Source organism: Peromyscus maniculatus, chromosome 6, assembly GCF_049852395.1.
Source record: "Peromyscus maniculatus bairdii isolate BWxNUB_F1_BW_parent chromosome 6, HU_Pman_BW_mat_3.1, whole genome shotgun sequence".
NCBI classification, from domain to species: domain Eukaryota; kingdom Metazoa; phylum Chordata; class Mammalia; order Rodentia; family Cricetidae; genus Peromyscus; species Peromyscus maniculatus.
In genome coordinates, this window is record NC_134857.1 from 64,227,839 (window position 1) to 64,246,030 (window position 18,192).

The following is an 18,192-nucleotide window of genomic DNA, read 5'->3' on the forward strand; positions in this document are numbered from 1 at the left end:
CTGCCTGTGCTCAGAGTAAAAGATGCAGCCGTAGAAGCAGAGATAGACAGATGCTATCCCAAAGCTCTGGAGAAAGGTCCAGGGCAAGGGAGTATGGTATCTTGGAAGCTGGAAAAGCCAGGCAAGGTAGTAGAGCCTCCAGAGTCCCCAGAGAGGGACACAGCCTGTGTGTTAGTTGCTCCACCCAACTGTCAGTGCTGGTAACACCGTCATATAAACAGGACTCTGAGTAAACAAAAGGATTGGTGTGGGGTGTCTTAGTCTCTGTTCTACTGCTGTGAAGTCACCGTGAGGTATCCAGCCCTGGGGACTGTGCAGTTCCCGGTTCTTAGCCTCTCCGGAGGGAGGCAGCCACTGTTGGACTGCTCAGCCTGTATTGTACAAGCAGCCAGCACAGCCCTTTTGACTACATGCCCATGCTGTGAATCCTGCTCCTCTGGAGAATACTAAGGAATGTGAAGGTCCGGGTTTTTCTTACCCCTTTGGTGTTTCAGTTTGTTTCATGGGAAACTCTTATGAAAAAGGAAGCATTTAACTGGGGGCTGGCTTACAGCTTCAGAGGTCTAGTCCATTATCATCATGGCAGGGAGCATGGTGGCCTGCAGACAGGCGCTCCAGCAGTAGCTGAGAGTTACATACTGATCCATAGGCAGAGAAAGAGTGCCTCGGCCTGGCATGGGCTTTTGAAACCTCAAATCCCGCCCCCAGTGACACACTTCCTCCTCCAAGGCCACAGCTACTCCAACAAGGTCACACGTCCTAATCCTTCTAATCATTTCAAACAGTGCCATTCCCAGGTGACTGAGCCTTCAAATATGAGCCAATGGGGGCCATTCTTATTCAAGCCACCACATTGGATAAACACACGCCTAAATTCAACATTCCTTGGGAATCTCCCAAGGCCAGTTTCTGCTCACCAGGACCTCCCTTAATCAGACCCCCAGAGTCAACAATCTCAGACAAGGGCATCCACCTCCTGTCAATCTGAACAGCCGGTATCAGCTCAAAGACTCCATCCTGCTGACGGTCACATAAAATCCGCTGGCTTTTCTGCCATTTTGCTCCTCTCTGTCCCCCATCCTTGGCAATAGCTTTGGCAACGTCACCCCCAATAAGCCTGTCTTTCTGCCCATGGAGTGGTCCAGTTTGGTGGCTTCACAGCACCATCACTTTCACTGCCAAGGCTTTGATTTTAGTTCCTTTGCTGTAGTTCAGGTGTGAATTTGGGCCTGCAAAACTGCAAAGGAAACACAAAGTTTGTGGGGATGGTTAGTAGTAATAGAGAAAACAAATGCATATGTTAAAATGTAATCTTTTTTTTTTAATTAAAAAGGTCATTTTCAACCAAACTGTCTAAAAGAAATGGATGGCACTCTGAACTACTATGAACAAGTAAAAAAACTAGCTGTGGAGGTGGCTCAGTCTATCAAGTGCTCAATGTATAGGCTTAAGCATCTATCTGAATTAGATGCCCAGCCCCTGCATCCACATAAAAAAGCCAGCTGCATTGGCACATGCCTGTCTGTAATCCTAGTGTCAAGGAGGCAGAGACAGAAGGGTCCCTGGGACTTGCCATCCATCCATCCATCCATCCATCCATCCATCCATCCATCCATCCATCCATCCATCCATCCAGATCAGTGAGCTCCAGGCTCAATAGAGACTCTGCCTCAAAAAAGAGGTGGAGGGTGCCTGAAGACGCCCAACATTGACTTCCACATGTACTTGAATATATCTGCACCTGCACCAACACATGCCAGTGCACGAGTACACACATGTGCACCCCCCACCCACACACATGCACACATAACCCACCTCTTACACAATCTCTCCTGAAGTCACAGAACCAATCAACCTCAAGACCTTCACTTGAAAGTGTTTAAATCAGGATTTACAAATTCACAAGTTCCTTCCCATGAAACAAACTGAAACACCAAAGGGGTAAGAAAAACCTTAACCTTCGCATTCCTTAGTGTTCTCCAGAGGAACAGAATTCACAGAATGGCCACGTAGTCAAAAGCGGTATGTTGGCTGCTTGTACAATACAGGCCGAGCAGTCCAACCATGGCTGCCTCCCTCAGAAGAGGCTAAGAACCAAGACTCTAGAACAGAGTTTGGCTTGGAAGTATTGACAGGCAGACGGACAATGAAAATGATGGAAATACCGAGAGGGTCTCAGCAGGTCACAGGCAGCCTCCATAACCAAGTTCTGAGCGGCTATTATCCCCATCTCACAGAGGAAGACATGGGTACAGAGAGGTCACAGGGGAGCGGCAGGCAGGCCAGGCTTCCCCCTGCCAACCCTCCCACTGCTGTGGCTGGGTCAGCACCCACAGAGCCACCCAAGTGCGTTGGTACTGCCGGGTCTCAGTGACTTTTCCATGCCTTGGGCCTGTGTGGCTGTAGGCATGCCCTTCTCTTCGCGGCTCCACCACACGGACCCAGACCTCAGCTCTACTCCACATCACCCCCTCGTGTCCCCCACTAGTCCCCATCCACCCATCACCCTTCACTTCGACCACAGCAGCCCACGTCTGCACGATTTTCAAACATAGAGTAACACTGGTTTCTTCTTGCACTTGGAGGGAAACCCGGCTTTCTTTTGGTTCCTAGGGCTAAGTTTACGAAGGTGGCCGTCTCTGTCATTCTGCTGTGACCCTGAGACCAGTAAGCCCAGCTACATCAGTGGTTGGCCTCAGGGGTTCGGCTTCCACTCTGGCTCCACCGCAAACCTTCGCCCGCTGACCAGCACGCAGCAGCTCTCTTGTGGTGAAAGTTTTTACCCCAAAGGCACCTCAGAGACTTTTCCCAACCATTTCAAAGGACCCGCAGCCCAGTTCCCTCACCCCACACAACTCTTACCGCCCCTCAGCGCAACGACTGTGTCAAATAACCTTTGAGGTTTGGGGGCCCTGTCCTGCCTCTGGGAGGCAGCAGTACACCAGGAAAGCATCTTATTCTTTGCTAGGTCTGCCTGTCTGTCCTGTCCACAGCCCCAGAGACAGCTCCCAGCCCTAAGAAGCTGCTTAGCGAATACTGAAGAAGTGAAAGCCAATTTCCAGTTTATTTTATAAGCCTATAGGACCTGTCTCCCTTCAGGGTTCCCCATAACCACAGTCAAGGGAATGAGCTCCAGGTGAAGGATGGCAGCGCTCCACCCAAAGGCCATCCCGCCTGAATCTCCAACAAGGACGAAGTGGAATATAAAAATAAGGAGCTTTTATTCAAAGCTGGAAATGCTTCCAGAGTTTATATACTTAGCTACACATGCCGCCACCTCAGAGCTGGCTTCTACCACCAGTGACAAGCAGACACACCGATCTGCCACCAGCACTCAACTCCCTTGGGTACTAGTACTGAGGGGACCCACTTCCCAGCAGTCCAACACCGACTGGCTGAGCAGAGGGACAAGGACAACTGTCACCATAAGGACACAGAGAGCAGCACCTTTCCTGAAGCGTCTTCCCCTGGGGGGGGGGGTGTTTCACCAGCCTTCACCTTACGGGCTTCAGGGACAGCCTACAAAGTCCTCTTCCAAGGCCCTGACTGCCAGAGACATGCTGGACTAAGTCACATTTTCTGCAGCATCCCCAGGGATCTGATGCTTGGACAGAAGCTACATTCCCCTCCTGAATGGTGGAAGTTATGATCCTGGGATGCCGAATCTCCAACACTCATTTATGAAGGGCTCAAAAAACAGGCACCCAGATTTAAAAAAACAAAAACAAACAAACAAACATTTATTTTTATATAAAAGTGCCAAAATATCCACCAATGTTGTACTCTATCTCAACCACCAGTTTACGGGAGGAATCGACACCACAAGGCCCTTTATTCACATTGCTCAAGACTCGAGCCCTCACACATTCCCGCAGTAGCTGGAGTCTCTGGCCAGGGGGAAGTTGGCGTTGCGGTTGGCTGTGCTAGTCCATATGTCCAGGTTCATGTAGGCACGAAATGGGTTGAAGCCCGGGTAGTACTCCTTGCACATGACCTGGTTTTCCATGTGGGTCGTCGTGGTCGTCGAATGTTCCGTGGTGGGACTGACAGGGCAGCAGTTTTCATACACGTCGCTTTGGGGGGCCCAGATGGAACCAAACAGTCCAGACATGGGAGACAAACTTCGGGTGCTGGTGAGGTAGGACTGGAGTGGAAATGAGGAAGAAAAAAAGAGAAGAATGCTTAAAAACCGAGAAGGGGCTTTCAAGATGTGACACCGAGACTGACCAGACACCCCAGGGGATACAGCCATGTCGTGTCTACCCAGTTACCTGAGAGCTGGTAAACTGCCCTGGACACTCTGGGTTGTTTTAGGAGGTTATGGAATTTTCATGTAAGTCTACTTGCAAATCCAGAGGACTCGGCCAAATGTCCTTCATGTGACAAAAATGTGTGGCATGGACATGAGAAGGAACCGTGTTGGGCAATCCCGACTGGCCAGCGGAACTTCCGCTTCACAGCCCAGCAAGAAGGCTGTGGAGGCCATTTAAGGCCCGTGTCACAGACTTCCCGCCCCTGTCTGCAGGTCCCCGCCATCTGTCCACACATGACATCCTTCAGGATGCTGCTGCCGCTGCTCTTGTGTAGGAAACCCCACCGGCCTGGCCTGATGGGAACTCACTGCTGCAGTGGGTAGCCCGCTGTTCCAGCTTTGGGAACAGGCGTTAGGAAGCGCTGAAGGAGAGGGGGGAGGGCAGCACTCACCGGAGAGCTGACGAAACCGGCATGCTCCCAGGCAGTGGGGGTGCTGGCTGGAGTGTTCCAGGTAGACTGAGCGCTGTGGCCAACCAAGTCGGTCTGAACTTTGGAGGGGCAGGGGAAGCCGTTGGCGTAGTTCATGTTTTCTATGAGGAATGGGAAGAGGAGCGTGGTCATGAAGGGCTGAGCTCTCACTCTTGGATGAGACGCTTTCTGGGGCCGACTGTACTGGGCAGTGGAGGTAGCCCTGCCATGAGTCCCTGCCAGTCTGCAGGTGAAGACACACCACCAGGCAGAGCGAGTGTGTCTGTACTCGTTCATCTCATGGGGATATTTCTAATGCACACAATTTACCGAGAGCATTGCTAAAGAAGAGTCCAAAATTCTTACCCACCCTGCACGCCCCCAACACACTCCGTGCTGGTGATGGAACCTAGCTATGTTCCTTTCCACTTTGTTAATTACCTGCCCCTCCAGCCTCAGTGACCTGCACACGTGCCGTATGGCCTGATAAAGTCATTGTAAACCAAGTGCTTCCAGATATCACCAAGAAAATAAGAGACATAAAAACCTCACAATCCTGGGGAGAAAGTCACCAACGCGCCCTCTTGTGGTAAGATGGCAGTAATGCACGTGTGAGAATAAAAAACACTGGACACAATTAAGCTAGTGGGAACTCATGAACTTTAGACCAGCAGCTGTGGAGCCTCCATGGGACTGGACTAGGCCCTCTGCATAAGCGAGACAGTTGTGTAGCTTGGTCTGTTTAAGGGGCCCTTGGCAGTGGGATCAGGATCTATCCCTGATGCAAGAGCAGGCTTTTTGGAGCCTGTTACCTATGGTGGGACATCTTGCACAGCCTTGATGCAGCGAGGAAGGGCTTGGACCTGCCTCAACTGAATGTACCAGGCTCTGTTGACTCCCCATGGGAGGCCTCACCTTTTCGGAGGAGAGGCTAGGGTGTGGGCTGAGGTGGGATGCTGGTGGGGGGAGCAGAAGAGGGATGAGAGGGGGATCTGTGGTTGGTAATGTAAAATGAATAAAAAAAACTTCTTTAAAAAACAAAAAGAACACTGGACACAGGACTTCCTTAGTCCTTGCTGGGCACCAGTATGAGAAATCCTGACCCAACTGTATCCTGCAGTTTCCAGGGGATCACGGACATTCACTGACTCTTAGGTTACTGAGTATGGCATATGACTTGAGGCTGAGCATCTGCTCCAGGCTCCTTTCCCTCCTCCTCCTGCAGGGCTCCCCACACCTCTGGGGTAGAGTCAGGGCATGCTGAAGAATGAGTCTGTATCCCATAGGAGACGCGCCTGCTGAAGATGAGTGCCCCACCTCCCAATAGATAAGCTACCCTGTCAAGGCTACAGAGATAGAAATGGCTCAGTTCTACCTGATCTACAGGACCAAGTGAGGGAAGGTTACACACAGAAGCCCCCAGATACCAGACTGAGGGCTGCCGAGGGCTCATTCAAAATTGCCCCTTTCAGCACGCACAGTGGATCCAAGCGGCAGCCTCCTGAAGGATCGCCTCGTCTGTCTGTTCACTATGAGTTGCTACATTAAGTGCACACACCCCTTGCTTTGGCTCTGAGAAGGAAAGAGGGCCACTGGCACTGGTCAAAGGCTTTACCTTCTGGAAAGGCATTGTAATCATTCAGTTCCAGCGGGCAGTACACACTCGGAAACTGGCCTTCACAGGATGCACTCCAGTCAATGAAACTGCTACAAAACACAACCAAACAAAAACAAGGTCTGCTTTCAAAGACGGGACACCACGAGATCAAGTAAAGACAGAGGAAGTAGCTTTACTGCCCTGCATCCTCATCTGCAAAGCCCCCAACTTAGGGAAAAGCAATGTGTTTTGTCAAGTCAGAGTCAAAGGCTTATTTCTTTTTGCCAATGACATTCCACCTGCAGGACAGTTGGCTGGATCAAGGGCAACCTGCCATCCTCACCGCGTATGTTAGCCAGACACAGAACCTGGCTGCAGCTTTATCAGCACCATGGAAAGACAAGGTCTCAGTGTCTCCGGATACACCCGAAGGGCTTCGCCATGTTAGGTGTCCTCAGAACACCAGCAGCATTCCACTTGGAAGTCAGCACGATAGCCTGGGACCGGGACACTGAGCACTTCGGACCGGATGCTCATTACGGAAAGAAGGCAGGAATACTGCTGCAAGGAGCTAAGCCGCGTCTTCCAGTGCCTCCGGCGGCGGCCACAGGTGCCCTGACTGAACAACGTAACAGTGTGTGGCAAAGGGAAGCCGCGGCTGCTGTGTGTCAATTCTCTGATGCCAGGCTCTCCGGTCGATTTAATGTATAAATGTGTTCAGGAATGAGCCAGGGAAATGAAGATCTGCCAGAGAGTAGGAAACAGGAGCACTCTCGAATGTGTTCCATGGATGAAATCACCCTTTCGACCTACAGAGCAAAGTCTGATGGGGCTGCCAGCTTCCCTGCTTTGATTTCACGTTTCTCGCAGTGGCTGCTTTAACAGCACGGCGTAACCCCGGAAGGCAGAAAACACCCAGCTCCAAGGCACAGTGCTGGTACCCATGAGGAAGACAAAACAGCTCCAGCTGCAGGGTCTTAGGCCAAGCCGAGCTCTATCAGAGCAGTGGGGCCTACCTGTCAGGGATGGAGGCAGGCTCCTGGGACACATCCGGTGCACTGTTCTCCACGGGGCAGCTGAAGCTGCTGCTGCTGCTCAGACACACTGGCTGGGAAGGCCACAGGCCTCCGGGTGGATACAGACCTGAGGAGAACAGGGAGGTATGTTCAAGTGAGCAGAAACACAACATGGCAGAGGCAATCTGAAGTCGGGTGGTCCAGGCCTCACTGAAGGAACATTCTGGTGAAGAGGTGACAGACGATGCGGGATGAGTCATTCATGTCTGGGAAGCTCCTGCTAGGAGCAGTCTGAGAAGGTCCCAGGGTGGGTGTGACTGGGTCTCCACCGAGGGAAGCCGGTGACTAAATGGTAAAAGGGAGGAAGGGACTCGGGACTGGCTGGGATTGGCCCTGTGCTTTGGCAGGAAAGCCCTGGATGGTGAGCACTGGGAGTGCTGGTCACAAGTGCCCACGGGCATGCCCGTTTATGCACATCTTGCCAGCGGAAGTCCTGGGGGTCAATTCAGGACTATCTTTCCACAGACATGTGCTAAGCCAAGGCCATGGAGCACAGGGCCTCCAGCAGAGCAACAGGCAGACACGCCGGCCGCTGGAGAGAAAGAAGACTTGGGTCCCTTCTCCTGCCACGTCCACAGCCACCTTGTTCAGGTATCTCTCTGGAGCTGTTCAGGACACCTGGCACTAGGGGAAACAGATGCAATAAGGCTCCCGCTGGTGCAGCCGGCACAGCCGCCCTATGTCTAAGACACAATAGCAATCATCCCTCTGGGGAAGTCTGGGCCGCAGTCTGTCACAAAGTCTTCACTGCCAGGCCATCCTGCACCGCATAGAACATGTCTAGCTTTCACGGCCAGCAGGAGGAAGGCATATACTCTGGAAGGGGGCCCCCACGCCTGCCGGAGAGTGCGCTGTGCCACACCACACGGGTCACGGCCGACGTCCGCCTGTGGCTGCACCACTAACACAGGGCGGGTTCTGGAGGACAATGCTTCCACCCGTTATTAAGACTTGAGTTTCCTAAGACCAGGGGTCCATGGGGCTGTGCCTCCTCTGGGGCGACAGGGGAAGAACTGACAGAATGCTCCTGCCCCTGCTGTACTGAGTCCCGTCTCAGGGGCTTCCCAGCCCTGACAGTCATGTGATCCCATTTGGGATCATGGTGACAGGGGACAGCAGGAGCAGGATGCCTCTTAGGAAGCGACTGATAAGCAAGTGTTACCTAAGGACCGGGACTGACGGCCGGGAGCAGGACAGTGAGGAAGGAGAGGGAGAAAGCTCCAGACTACAGAGATTGAGAAGGTCAGGAGGGCTAGAATAAGACTGTGGGTCACGGGTGAGACACAAGAAAGAAAAGGTCCGGGATGGCTCACGGGTCTGGGGCCTAGTTAGGAAGAGAGACTGGAAAACTGAGTACTTGGTGTTCAGAAGCTGCTAGAACTCCAGGAAAAGGGGTTAAAACAGAAGAAGGCTGTAAGACGTGCCCGAGGTTCGGGAGAGAGGCCCAGGCCGGAGACAGGAATCTGAGAGGTGTCAGAATCTAAGGCGAGACTGGAAGTTTTAAACGTGGAGGAGACTGGCAGAGGAGCCGGCGACAGGAGAGAGAGCTGAGCAGGCACCGAGGCTCAGGCTGGGAAGAACCGGGTCACACTGGGTGATAACAACTGAATCAAGAACCACAGCGGGATGCCGTTCTCTAACACAGAGTCTCTCAGGAGGCTTCTGGAACAGGAGCTGAGAAACCCAACAGTAGGCAGGAAGGGCGCCCAGAGGCGGCTCACGGCTGCTGCTGGGGTCCAGAGATGGGAGGGGTCACCGCATACTTGTGTACTGATGGGAAGGACTCACTCTGACCGAAACTGCCGGTGGAGGAGGGTAGGGGATGAGCAAGAGCCTCACTGGAGAAGAAGGTGGTAACCGGAGAGAGCGGAGGTCTTCCGGGATGGGCCGGTGTGGGTGGGGAACGTGTGAAGGTCTGGAACAGCTGTTCTCTTTTGTAGTAAGAAGGAAGCCAGATAACTAGGATGAGGCAGAAGGCAGCTGGGCCAGAAGGAAGAGCAGGTGCAACTGTGAGCCATGAGGAGAGAGTGGTCGGGGACGCCAGGCCTGGCCAGCAGGTGGGCGTGTGTGCTGCTCCTCAGAGCCAGGGGCAGGCAGGACCAGCAACACCGCCATGAGCTTTGCAACGTGAAGACAGCTCCATATGAAGTCCAGGACACTGCGCCCCAGGCCCAGGCATTTCTACAGGGCGGGGACAAACGTGGAGGGGGAGACCAGCACAATGGGTCGGACGATGTCCACACACTAGACCAGGAGACAACGGGTTTCTTTACCACTGTAGGACACGGCCAAGGCATGCAAGAGGGGATTTAAAAAAAAGTAACTGTATTCTTACTGTCTACCAGGTAAAGACAGCTGAAACCCACACACAGACCCAGCCTGGGACCCCAGGTTTCACGGAAACCCTAACAGACCATACAAAAGCAGAGTCACACACACCCAGGGAGATCCAGCCTTTGGTGGTGGGGAGGGAACCCAGATCATCCTTGTGCGTGCCAAGCTGTGCTCTTCTACTGAGCCATGAGAGCCCTGGAGTTTGGAGTATTTGGAGTTTGTTGCTGTTTTTTTAATTGTTCCCCAGCATTAATTAAATCCTTCCCTCTATTAGCTCACAGAAATGACAATAGAGCCTGCTTCCTCCCAATCTTGGCTTGGCAAAGTAGAAATGACGGGATTCTATATTTTCTTCCACTGGAAACATCTGTGTTATATGGATTAATGACTAGGAACGATCTGTTGCCATCAATGATCTGACCAGCTGAGAGCACATCTGTGAGGCAGCAGAGCCTTAAGTTTTCCTCCCAAGTCTCCAGTGGACAGAACAGCTTTTGCCTTGCTGTATAGCTCAGGCTGGCCTGGAACTCTCCACCTCCATCTGAACAGCGTTCTGGTTGTCAAGAATTTCTAGGCATAGCAACGACTATGCATGCCAGAGCTAATGCTGCCATGAAGAGTAAACACCAGGCATGTCCTGCCATGATTCTTGACCCTGATAGGAAGAAGTCCCGTAATAAAACAGGTCGCCAGAGAAAAGACAGAGAGAGAGAAGACTAAGAAGAAGAGAATGGAAGAGTTGGGAACTGATAGTGAAGGAGTGTGGTGGTTTTAACAGGTATGGTCCCTTTGGACTCATGTGTTTGAATGCTGGGCCATGGGGAGTGGCACTATTAGAAGGTGTGGCCTTGTTAAAGGAAGTGTGTCACTGTGGGGGTGGGCTCTGAGGTCTCATACATGCTCAAGCTGTGCTCACTTGACACACAGTCTCCTTGTGCTGCCCAAGGATCAAGACGAAGAACTCTCAGCTCCTCCAGCAACACGTCTGCCTGCCCTGCCACCATGAATAGGCTAAACCTCTGAACTGTAAGCCAGCCCTGATGAAATGTTTTCCTTTATAAGAGTCTCAGGGGTCAACGTGGTGTCTCCTCACAGCCATAGAAACCCTAACAAAACAAGAAGAGAGCGACTCCTCACGGGAGACCCCAGGCAGAAGCAGGAGCTCCTTCTGACCACCCCAGTCTCCAGTCTGGGGCCAGTGTCTTACCGCCTGGAGTGTGCTCAACGCTGCCTCAGTCCTGGTTCAGAAGCCAGGCTGCTGGGGCCCAGCTAATGGGCTCCCGCTTGGCGGCTTGGGGAGAAGAGGGCCAGGCGAGGACAGGAAGCCCACCGTCTGGGCTGGCTTCCCACCTCAGTTTGGCTCCTCTTGGGCCGCACCCCCGCCTGCTTTCTGTTATCTTATTGGGAAAGTGACCTCAGCGCAGTGGAAGGCTCTGGCAAGTCTGTGTAACGTCTGTCTGAGTCTTGGCTAACCAGGGGGTTAACAAGGATGCAGAAGGGTTGGCTGGGGCAGCTGCTGTCTCTCCACAACGCAGGTGCCCTCCTAATGCCAGCGGATAAGGCTGGGGAGAGGCCCCCACCCAAGCTCCTTCTCCAGCTCCCAGCCAGGAAGCCATGCACAGCGCTTGGCTGACGTCTGCCACAGAGAGCCTCACCTTTCTCTGCTCCAGCACCTGAGGGCGCAGCAGGAAGACTGGGGCAGGAAGACTCTGTGAACTGACACAAGCCACTCACATCTCTGTGGGCAAAGGGAGGACAGGAAACCATGACTTTCCTGCACAAGGAAATCCAAAACCCGCGTAACTGGATCTCATGTGAGTCTCACAGGAGTCCCGCCGGACACATACAGATGCAGATTCACAAAGCCAGGCGAGAATTGAGGGTTACGCCTTTGGACTGCCGTAAGGTGGGCTGCAGCTTCCGATCTGCCTGTACAGACAGACAGCAGTGCTTTCTACCTCTGACAGACAGTTCACAGACAGCTTTCTTCTGTGTCAGCCACGTCTGCACACACTCAAACACTGCAGTCTTCTGTCTCTGTGCTGACGCTGCATTCCTCTCACTGTGAAGGGTCCAGCGGGCCCTTGGTCATCCCAGGTCCCACAGGGGTGACCTGAAAATACCTGGAGGAAGGTCTGCATGGCAACTGCCATGGTACTGTGGAATCAGACCTATCAAGGCCAAGTCTGCACTGAAAATACACACGTTTTCCCTTGCCGTCATTCCCTAAACAAGGCCGTCTGACCTCAATCTATAAGTCATTTCTATTGTATTACCCTACCAGTAATCTAGAGACGATGTAATCTAGTACAGGGGAGGATCAACAGAAATAGTTCTACGAGAATACTGTCATTTTGAGACAGGGTTTCACCACGTAGTACTCGCTAGCCTTAGTCCTATGAAGCGCAGGCAATCCTCCTGCCTCAGTCTTCTGAGTACCAGGATTACAGGCATATGCCATTATCCATGTTATATGAGAGACTTGAGTATTTGTAGAGTTGGGAGTATGTGTAAGTCCTGGATACCTAGGAGCAACTGTATCTCTCTCTCTCTTTTTTTTTTTAATCTAATGTTGTAGATTACACACAGAAGAACTGTAAATGTGTCTACCAGTTCCTTGGAGGCTTTCTGAGCCACTGGTGCTCAGAGTGAATTCAAGGCCTAGCCCTGGGGAGACGGTTCCTCTTTCTGCTTCACACAAGTCCCAGTGTGTCACAGCGCTGAGAAGACAGCAAAAGCAGAGGATCCCCACAGAAGCCCTGACCACGATCACAGTCAGATGTTGCTTTTCATTATCTTTAAAAAGGCTTCCATGGTTCAGCCTAGAGAGCAAAGCACCGAGACACACCTCGCTAACAGAGAAAGCAGACTATCACCCCACGGCAGCGAGGATCCTCAGCACTTACGTGGGGCTGCAGATGTGGTGAGAGAGGTTCAAGGGGACGGAAGCTTCCTGTGGAAAGTCCTGAGGGGAAACCCCGTCTCCTGCATCAAAAGCAACACACCATCAATCCAACTGTGCAGACTCTGTGTTCAGATGCAGAAGGCGTTCCCATGGGCCCCTAACGAGGGACTTATTTCCACATCAAACTGACCGTCACGTAGTCTCTTCATTGTGTATTTTGCATGTGTGTGTCATGTTCACATGCGTGTGGAGGCCAGAGGTCCATATTGATTGTCTTCCCCTGTCATTTCTAGCTGGGTGTTTCAGGCTGGGCCTGGCCCTGAACACAGAACTAAGCCTAGGAGCTCTAAACGTCTCTCCTTGCCCTGCCCTCCAAGCCACCACCCCACCGGCCTTTATGTGGGTGCCGGGGACCCAAGCTTAGGGATGGTTTCCTGCTGTGCTATGACCTCAGTCAGGACAGCAACAGGGGCCTGTGTCACTGGCTAGTAACACCATTAGTAGTTTTATTCATGGTGTCTATTAACAGTTCTTCCAATGTCACCCCTTTTCCCGAGCAAAACTGCCTTCCTTGTCTTCTCAAAGTCAGGCTTTCGCTTCAAGCCCCCTGTGCGCGCTGCCTAACAAACTCTTGGTCCTTCGATAAACAGAGTACAAAACGAGTGTGTCAAAACCAAGCTGCCTCTAGCCATGAAGGAAGACCTTTCTACTCCAATAAAATGCCAAAAGGCTGTCCCTTATCTAGTCTGTTTCCACGAGGCTGAAACTTCCTCTGAAGAAGGGGCTGGTCTGTTCATGGAGGCCGAGAGAACCCTACCTAAAGCACATTGCCAAATAGCCACACAGCACTGATCGGTGGCGGTGAAACTTTGGGAGCACCGGGAAACACTGAATGGGGGAGTGGGAACAAGAAGTCACAGATGGGCCTTCTCCAGGGCTGTCTCTCACAACCTCCTCTTCCTTTCTGGTGTTTGAAATTGGATTTGAACCCCGAGCCTCGCACATGCTAAGCCACTGAGCTGTACCACAGCCCTGCATGTTTTAGGTTCCTGAGGGTCTTGCCTCGTGGTCTCAAAGCCATGATCCCTGCTATCAGCTCCCTGAGCGCCAGTGTTGGGCTCCCAGGCCTGGCTCACTACACCTGTCTACCAGCTTCTGTTGTAGGCACCCCTCATGGGGAGGGCAGGAGACAGCAGACAGTGGCAAGTGCCTTGGGCTTCTGGGAAATCCCGAGCTCAAACACGAACGGCCACCGAGCATACTGCCTTGTGCGGGGCCGTGAAGGACGTCTTTGAGCCCTCATGCACACATCTAGACGGGGAGCAGGACTCGCCTGCATTTCTCAGGCCGCATGGGCCCAAGGTGAACATTTCCGCACACACAGGGCCACTCAGAGTGAGCTTCCCCGAGTCTCTGCATGTCCCTTTCACTGTGTGGAGAACAACTCAAGAGCGAGCTGCTGACACAGGACCAGTAAAAACGTCAGCGAAAACCAGAATGCTGTTTTGAGCTAGTGTCTCATTATACAAGCCAAGAACAAACAATTCCCCATCGTTCCGATGGAATTATGAGCATAAAACAACAACAACAAAAAATGGACTAAAAGCATGCAAAAAAGTTCATGATAGTGAGTCGCTTGGGGAGAGAAAAGTGGGTAGATGACCAACAGTTTTCCTCCCTGTGAGTGAGCATGTGTGTGTGTGTGTGTGTGTGTGTGTGTGTGTGTGTGTGTGTGCACGAGTGTAACAAGGCACTTGATGTCACACCTGATGACCTCAGTCTAATCCTTAGAGCCCACAGGGTAGAAGGAGAGGACCAACTTCCACAAGTTGTCCTCTGACCTCCACGTGTGACATGGTGGATGCTGAGTCTGGGGGGTGTATGCATGCAAACACTCAAACACACACGTATGCAATAGCAAATAAATGTAACAACAACAAAACCGTTTACAACAGTAAACTCGGAAAAAAGTTATTAATTCCAGGAGACAGGAATACAATCATGACTCTGATCTCTCCTGTCACTAAATTCTCAAAAATACGGGAGGAGAAGTGCCAATAACAGCATTATTCTTATTCATAATAGCCAAATGTAAAAGCAACCAACTACCCACTGATGAACATATCCAATAAACAAAGATATTATACATGCATAAAGGGATGTCATTAATCCTTGACAAGGAAGGGAACTGACATGTTCTGTAATAGAGATGAGTCCCAAGGAGGTCAAGTGGGTGGAATAAACCATCCACCAAAAGATAATCATATCTGACCCACGTAAAATAACCAAGCATGATCCAAAAATCATATCTGTTCCACATAAGGCAATCATACATGGGCCACAATCGTCCATGATCTCCACACAACAACCATACACAATCTACAATCACAGACTCCACAGAAGACAGGCAGGCGTGTCTACAGTCATCCATGACTTACTCACTGGAGATAACCAAGCAGCCAAATGCTTAGGGTCAGAGAACAGAAGTTTCTTGGAGGGGAATTAGAGTTCCTATGTAACGGGTACAGAGTCTCAGTACGGAAGATGGAAAGTTTTGGTGGTGGACGGCGGGGATGGCTGTGCAGCAATGAGAATGAACAGACTGTGCCCCCTCTGTACATGTAAAAATGGTTTAAAAACGGTCCGTTCTGTGAAATATTTTAGCACAGTAAGAAGACATACAAATGTATAGGTCTTTGAAGTGTTTCAAAGATGGAAACGAAACAGAAATCAGTACCCGCGGTGACCAGGAGGAGAAAGGAAGAGAGTGAAGCCGACAGCCTGAGTGAGGCACACCAAGCCTCAAAGTCATCCCATCTGCTCTGCCCTCTGCAAGGGACCCCTGGCCCTTGTATGGGCTGCAGGCAGGAGGACTCACCGGGCAGCAGGAAGTGCTGTGCATCCACCGCTGGCTTCCTGTCACAGTCGGAGCTGCTGCTGCTCCAGCTGCCCCAGCTGCCCCGGCTGGCCCGCACGCTGCCTGAGGAACTGCCACAGTCAGAGCTGGAGTCGGAGCAAAACTTGTCTGCACACTTCTTCTCCGACTTCTGGTAGTAACTGTCTGGAGAGGCAGAAGAGGGGCTGTGCTGCACCAGGGCAGTTCCCACCAGGGCCACTGGTAGCCAGGGGAGAAGGGGCATGGCAAGGGGAGGGCAGGTCCACGCCTCCACCTCTGCTCAGCTAGGACTGGAGGAAACATCAGGGTACGGGGTAAGTGTGCCCCGCCTGCGGGCAGACAGTAGGACCAAGCAGAACCTTCATCTAAGAACTGGCTCCGGGGCTCTGTGGAACTCAGTAGAGGAGCCTTGCCTAGAATGCACATGGGCCGTGAGCCTCACACTGCCAAACAACTGTATTACATGCAAATGGTTCTAGGAATAAGCGAAATGTCTATCAAGCAAATCGAGTCTATTGTACTGAACTGCCCAAGAGAGCCCTGGTGGACCAGCAGTCTGATCCAGAAACGACAGGGCTACATATGCAGAAACTACCAGTTTACAAGTGAGTCGGTTACACCCCAACTCACCTGGCTCGGCCCTTTCCCCCAGGGGCCCTGCCTAAGGTCTTGTGCATACTGGCCCTGTTCCTTTAACTGTATGCACAATGACAGTTGGGAACAGAAGGACCTCAGGGGTCATCAGCCGTTCTCAGGTTCAAAAGAGCATGTGCTTTCTGAGGTAACCCTGACAACTTCCTGTTGGAGTTGCCAACAGCTACGTGGCCTGTAAAGACAGCTGACATGATATTTCTCGAAGCCTCAAGACTTTCAAAGAACAGATTACAAGGAAACCATTCACAGCTCTGTGCTACGTACCCTCCTCTCTCTGTGCAGGGGAGCTGCCCAAAATGTCCACGCCAGCTTTACACATCTCCCCAGGGCTGTCCCGGGCACACCAGCTTCTGGCATCGCTGCTTGGCTCTGGCCTCTCAAAGTCACTGCACACAAGCTTTAGTTCACTCTGTTCAGAAGGCCTGGGAGAGCCATGAGAAAGATCACATCTCCAAGTCATGACATAATACAGTTTCTGCTTGAGATCTGTCACGTGAAAATTGCAACCTGGGACAAGTTGAGGCTTCCTCTCTGAGTGCCACAGGAGGATGATGAGCCACAAGGGCCCTTAAAAGATGTGGGAGATGGAAGTGTGGCTCAGTGGTAGAACTATGTTTAGCACACACAAGTCATAAGTTCAATTTACTGGACCCTTGCATCCCCAAGAGGTTGCTATTTTAAATTAGAATGCATTTAGGGATATTTAACCTATTTTCATGTTTTATAGTGAGAACAGATTCCACAGTGTTGCTCTAGGCTGCCTGGCAGTTCAGGAGCAGAGCCGGGGCTCCTGGCCTGTTTTCCTGGATTTTCAGTGGGTGAGCTTGCCGCTTAGTGTCTGGTAGGAGGTCTGAGAGTTCATTTAAGTATATTCTTTCTCATTTGCAAACATTGGCTTAACAATTACCATATTCTGCACACTGGAGTGAAAAGTGCAGCAGCTACAATGAATAAGGTTCTTTTCCCAAAGTCTCCAACTTAAACCACACCTCTGCTACAGGGCCATGAAATCCTCAAGGAAACAATTACAATACACTTTTCTAAGTAGAAATACAGAAATGCATGGGCGAGGAAGGTTGCTCACTTGCTAATGTGCCTGTGGAGCAGAGTTTGATCCCTAACACCCATCCCATGTACAAAGCCAGACAAAGCAGCCTGTAAATCCAGAGCTGGGGCAGCAGAGACAGGAGGGTCCCTGGGGCCCACCGGCCAGGCAGATGAGCTAATCTATTATTCCAGGTTCAGTGAGAATGTTCTCAAAATATAAGGTGAAGTGATTGAGGAAGACACCCAACATAGGCCTCTGGACTCCACATGTGTGCTCACACCCCACATTAACACATACTTCCACGCCCCAATATGTGCACACACACCAATAAATTTTTTCTTTAATTAAAGAGAAAATATAGAAACACTATTTGAATAATGAAATAGTTCTCTGCATGGGCCATGGCAGTGCTTTTGTGAGGTGTGTGGGGTGGCAAGAAAGCAGCCCAGACATGGGAGATGCAGAGCAGGAAGTCACTGGTTTCTGGTTGAGGCAGAAAGTATGTGGACAGAAGTAGGCACCCAGAAACAGTCAAGTGGCATCTGCCTCTCAGGTTCTCAATTATGGTGGCTACAGACTGCTTACAAGTTACTTGTAAGCAATTTAATCATTTGCTTGGATCTCAGAAATCTGCTTTAAGGAAAGTTTCCTAAGATGTAACTGGTGACATTGTACTCTTATCATACATATACATATATGCTCATAAAAATACATAGAGAATGCAGAAAGCCCTGATGTTTCTGTACAGGACATTGCTCTCCAACTCTCTAGCAAATATCCATAAAGGATGTGGTATGTAACATGTTTATTTCCACTGTGCTGACTGCTTGTGTGAATTTGGTATAGATTAGAGCCAGAAAGCTACCCAGAGATTGCCACCTGACTGACTGTCTTACAGGAATACAGTCTAGGACCTGTGAGGAGCTATGACAATGATGAACCATAGGCTACGAGCTCGGT

General features: G+C 51.3%; 1 protein-coding gene across 9 annotated transcripts in view; it reads right to left on the minus strand.

The window, feature by feature from the left end:
* Window positions 1–3,709: 3,709 nt before the first annotated feature.
* The window catches only part of Tmem131l (transmembrane 131 like), a 147,123-nt gene continuing 132,640 nt past the window's right edge, over window positions 3,710–18,192 (minus strand). For 4 of the 9 annotated variants that reach the window (XM_076574313.1, XM_016003826.3, XM_006985317.4 and 1 more), the window contains 8 exons: window positions 16,449–16,606; window positions 15,513–15,695; window positions 12,636–12,714; window positions 11,385–11,467; window positions 7,336–7,462; window positions 6,338–6,429; window positions 4,705–4,844; window positions 3,710–4,144 (listed from right to left, as the gene is read on the minus strand). In XM_076574313.1, the coding sequence (XP_076430428.1) occupies window positions 3,860–4,144; window positions 4,705–4,844; window positions 6,338–6,429; window positions 7,336–7,462; window positions 11,385–11,467; window positions 12,636–12,714; window positions 15,513–15,695; window positions 16,449–16,606 (1,147 nt within the window). In that variant the 3' untranslated portion in view covers window positions 3,710–3,859. The remainder of the gene's footprint in view (window positions 4,145–4,704; window positions 4,845–6,337; window positions 6,430–7,335; window positions 7,463–11,384; window positions 11,468–12,635; window positions 12,715–15,512; window positions 15,696–16,448; window positions 16,607–18,192) is intronic. The other 5 variants (XM_076574314.1, XM_076574315.1, XM_006985318.4 and 2 more) reach the window with 2 other exon arrangements.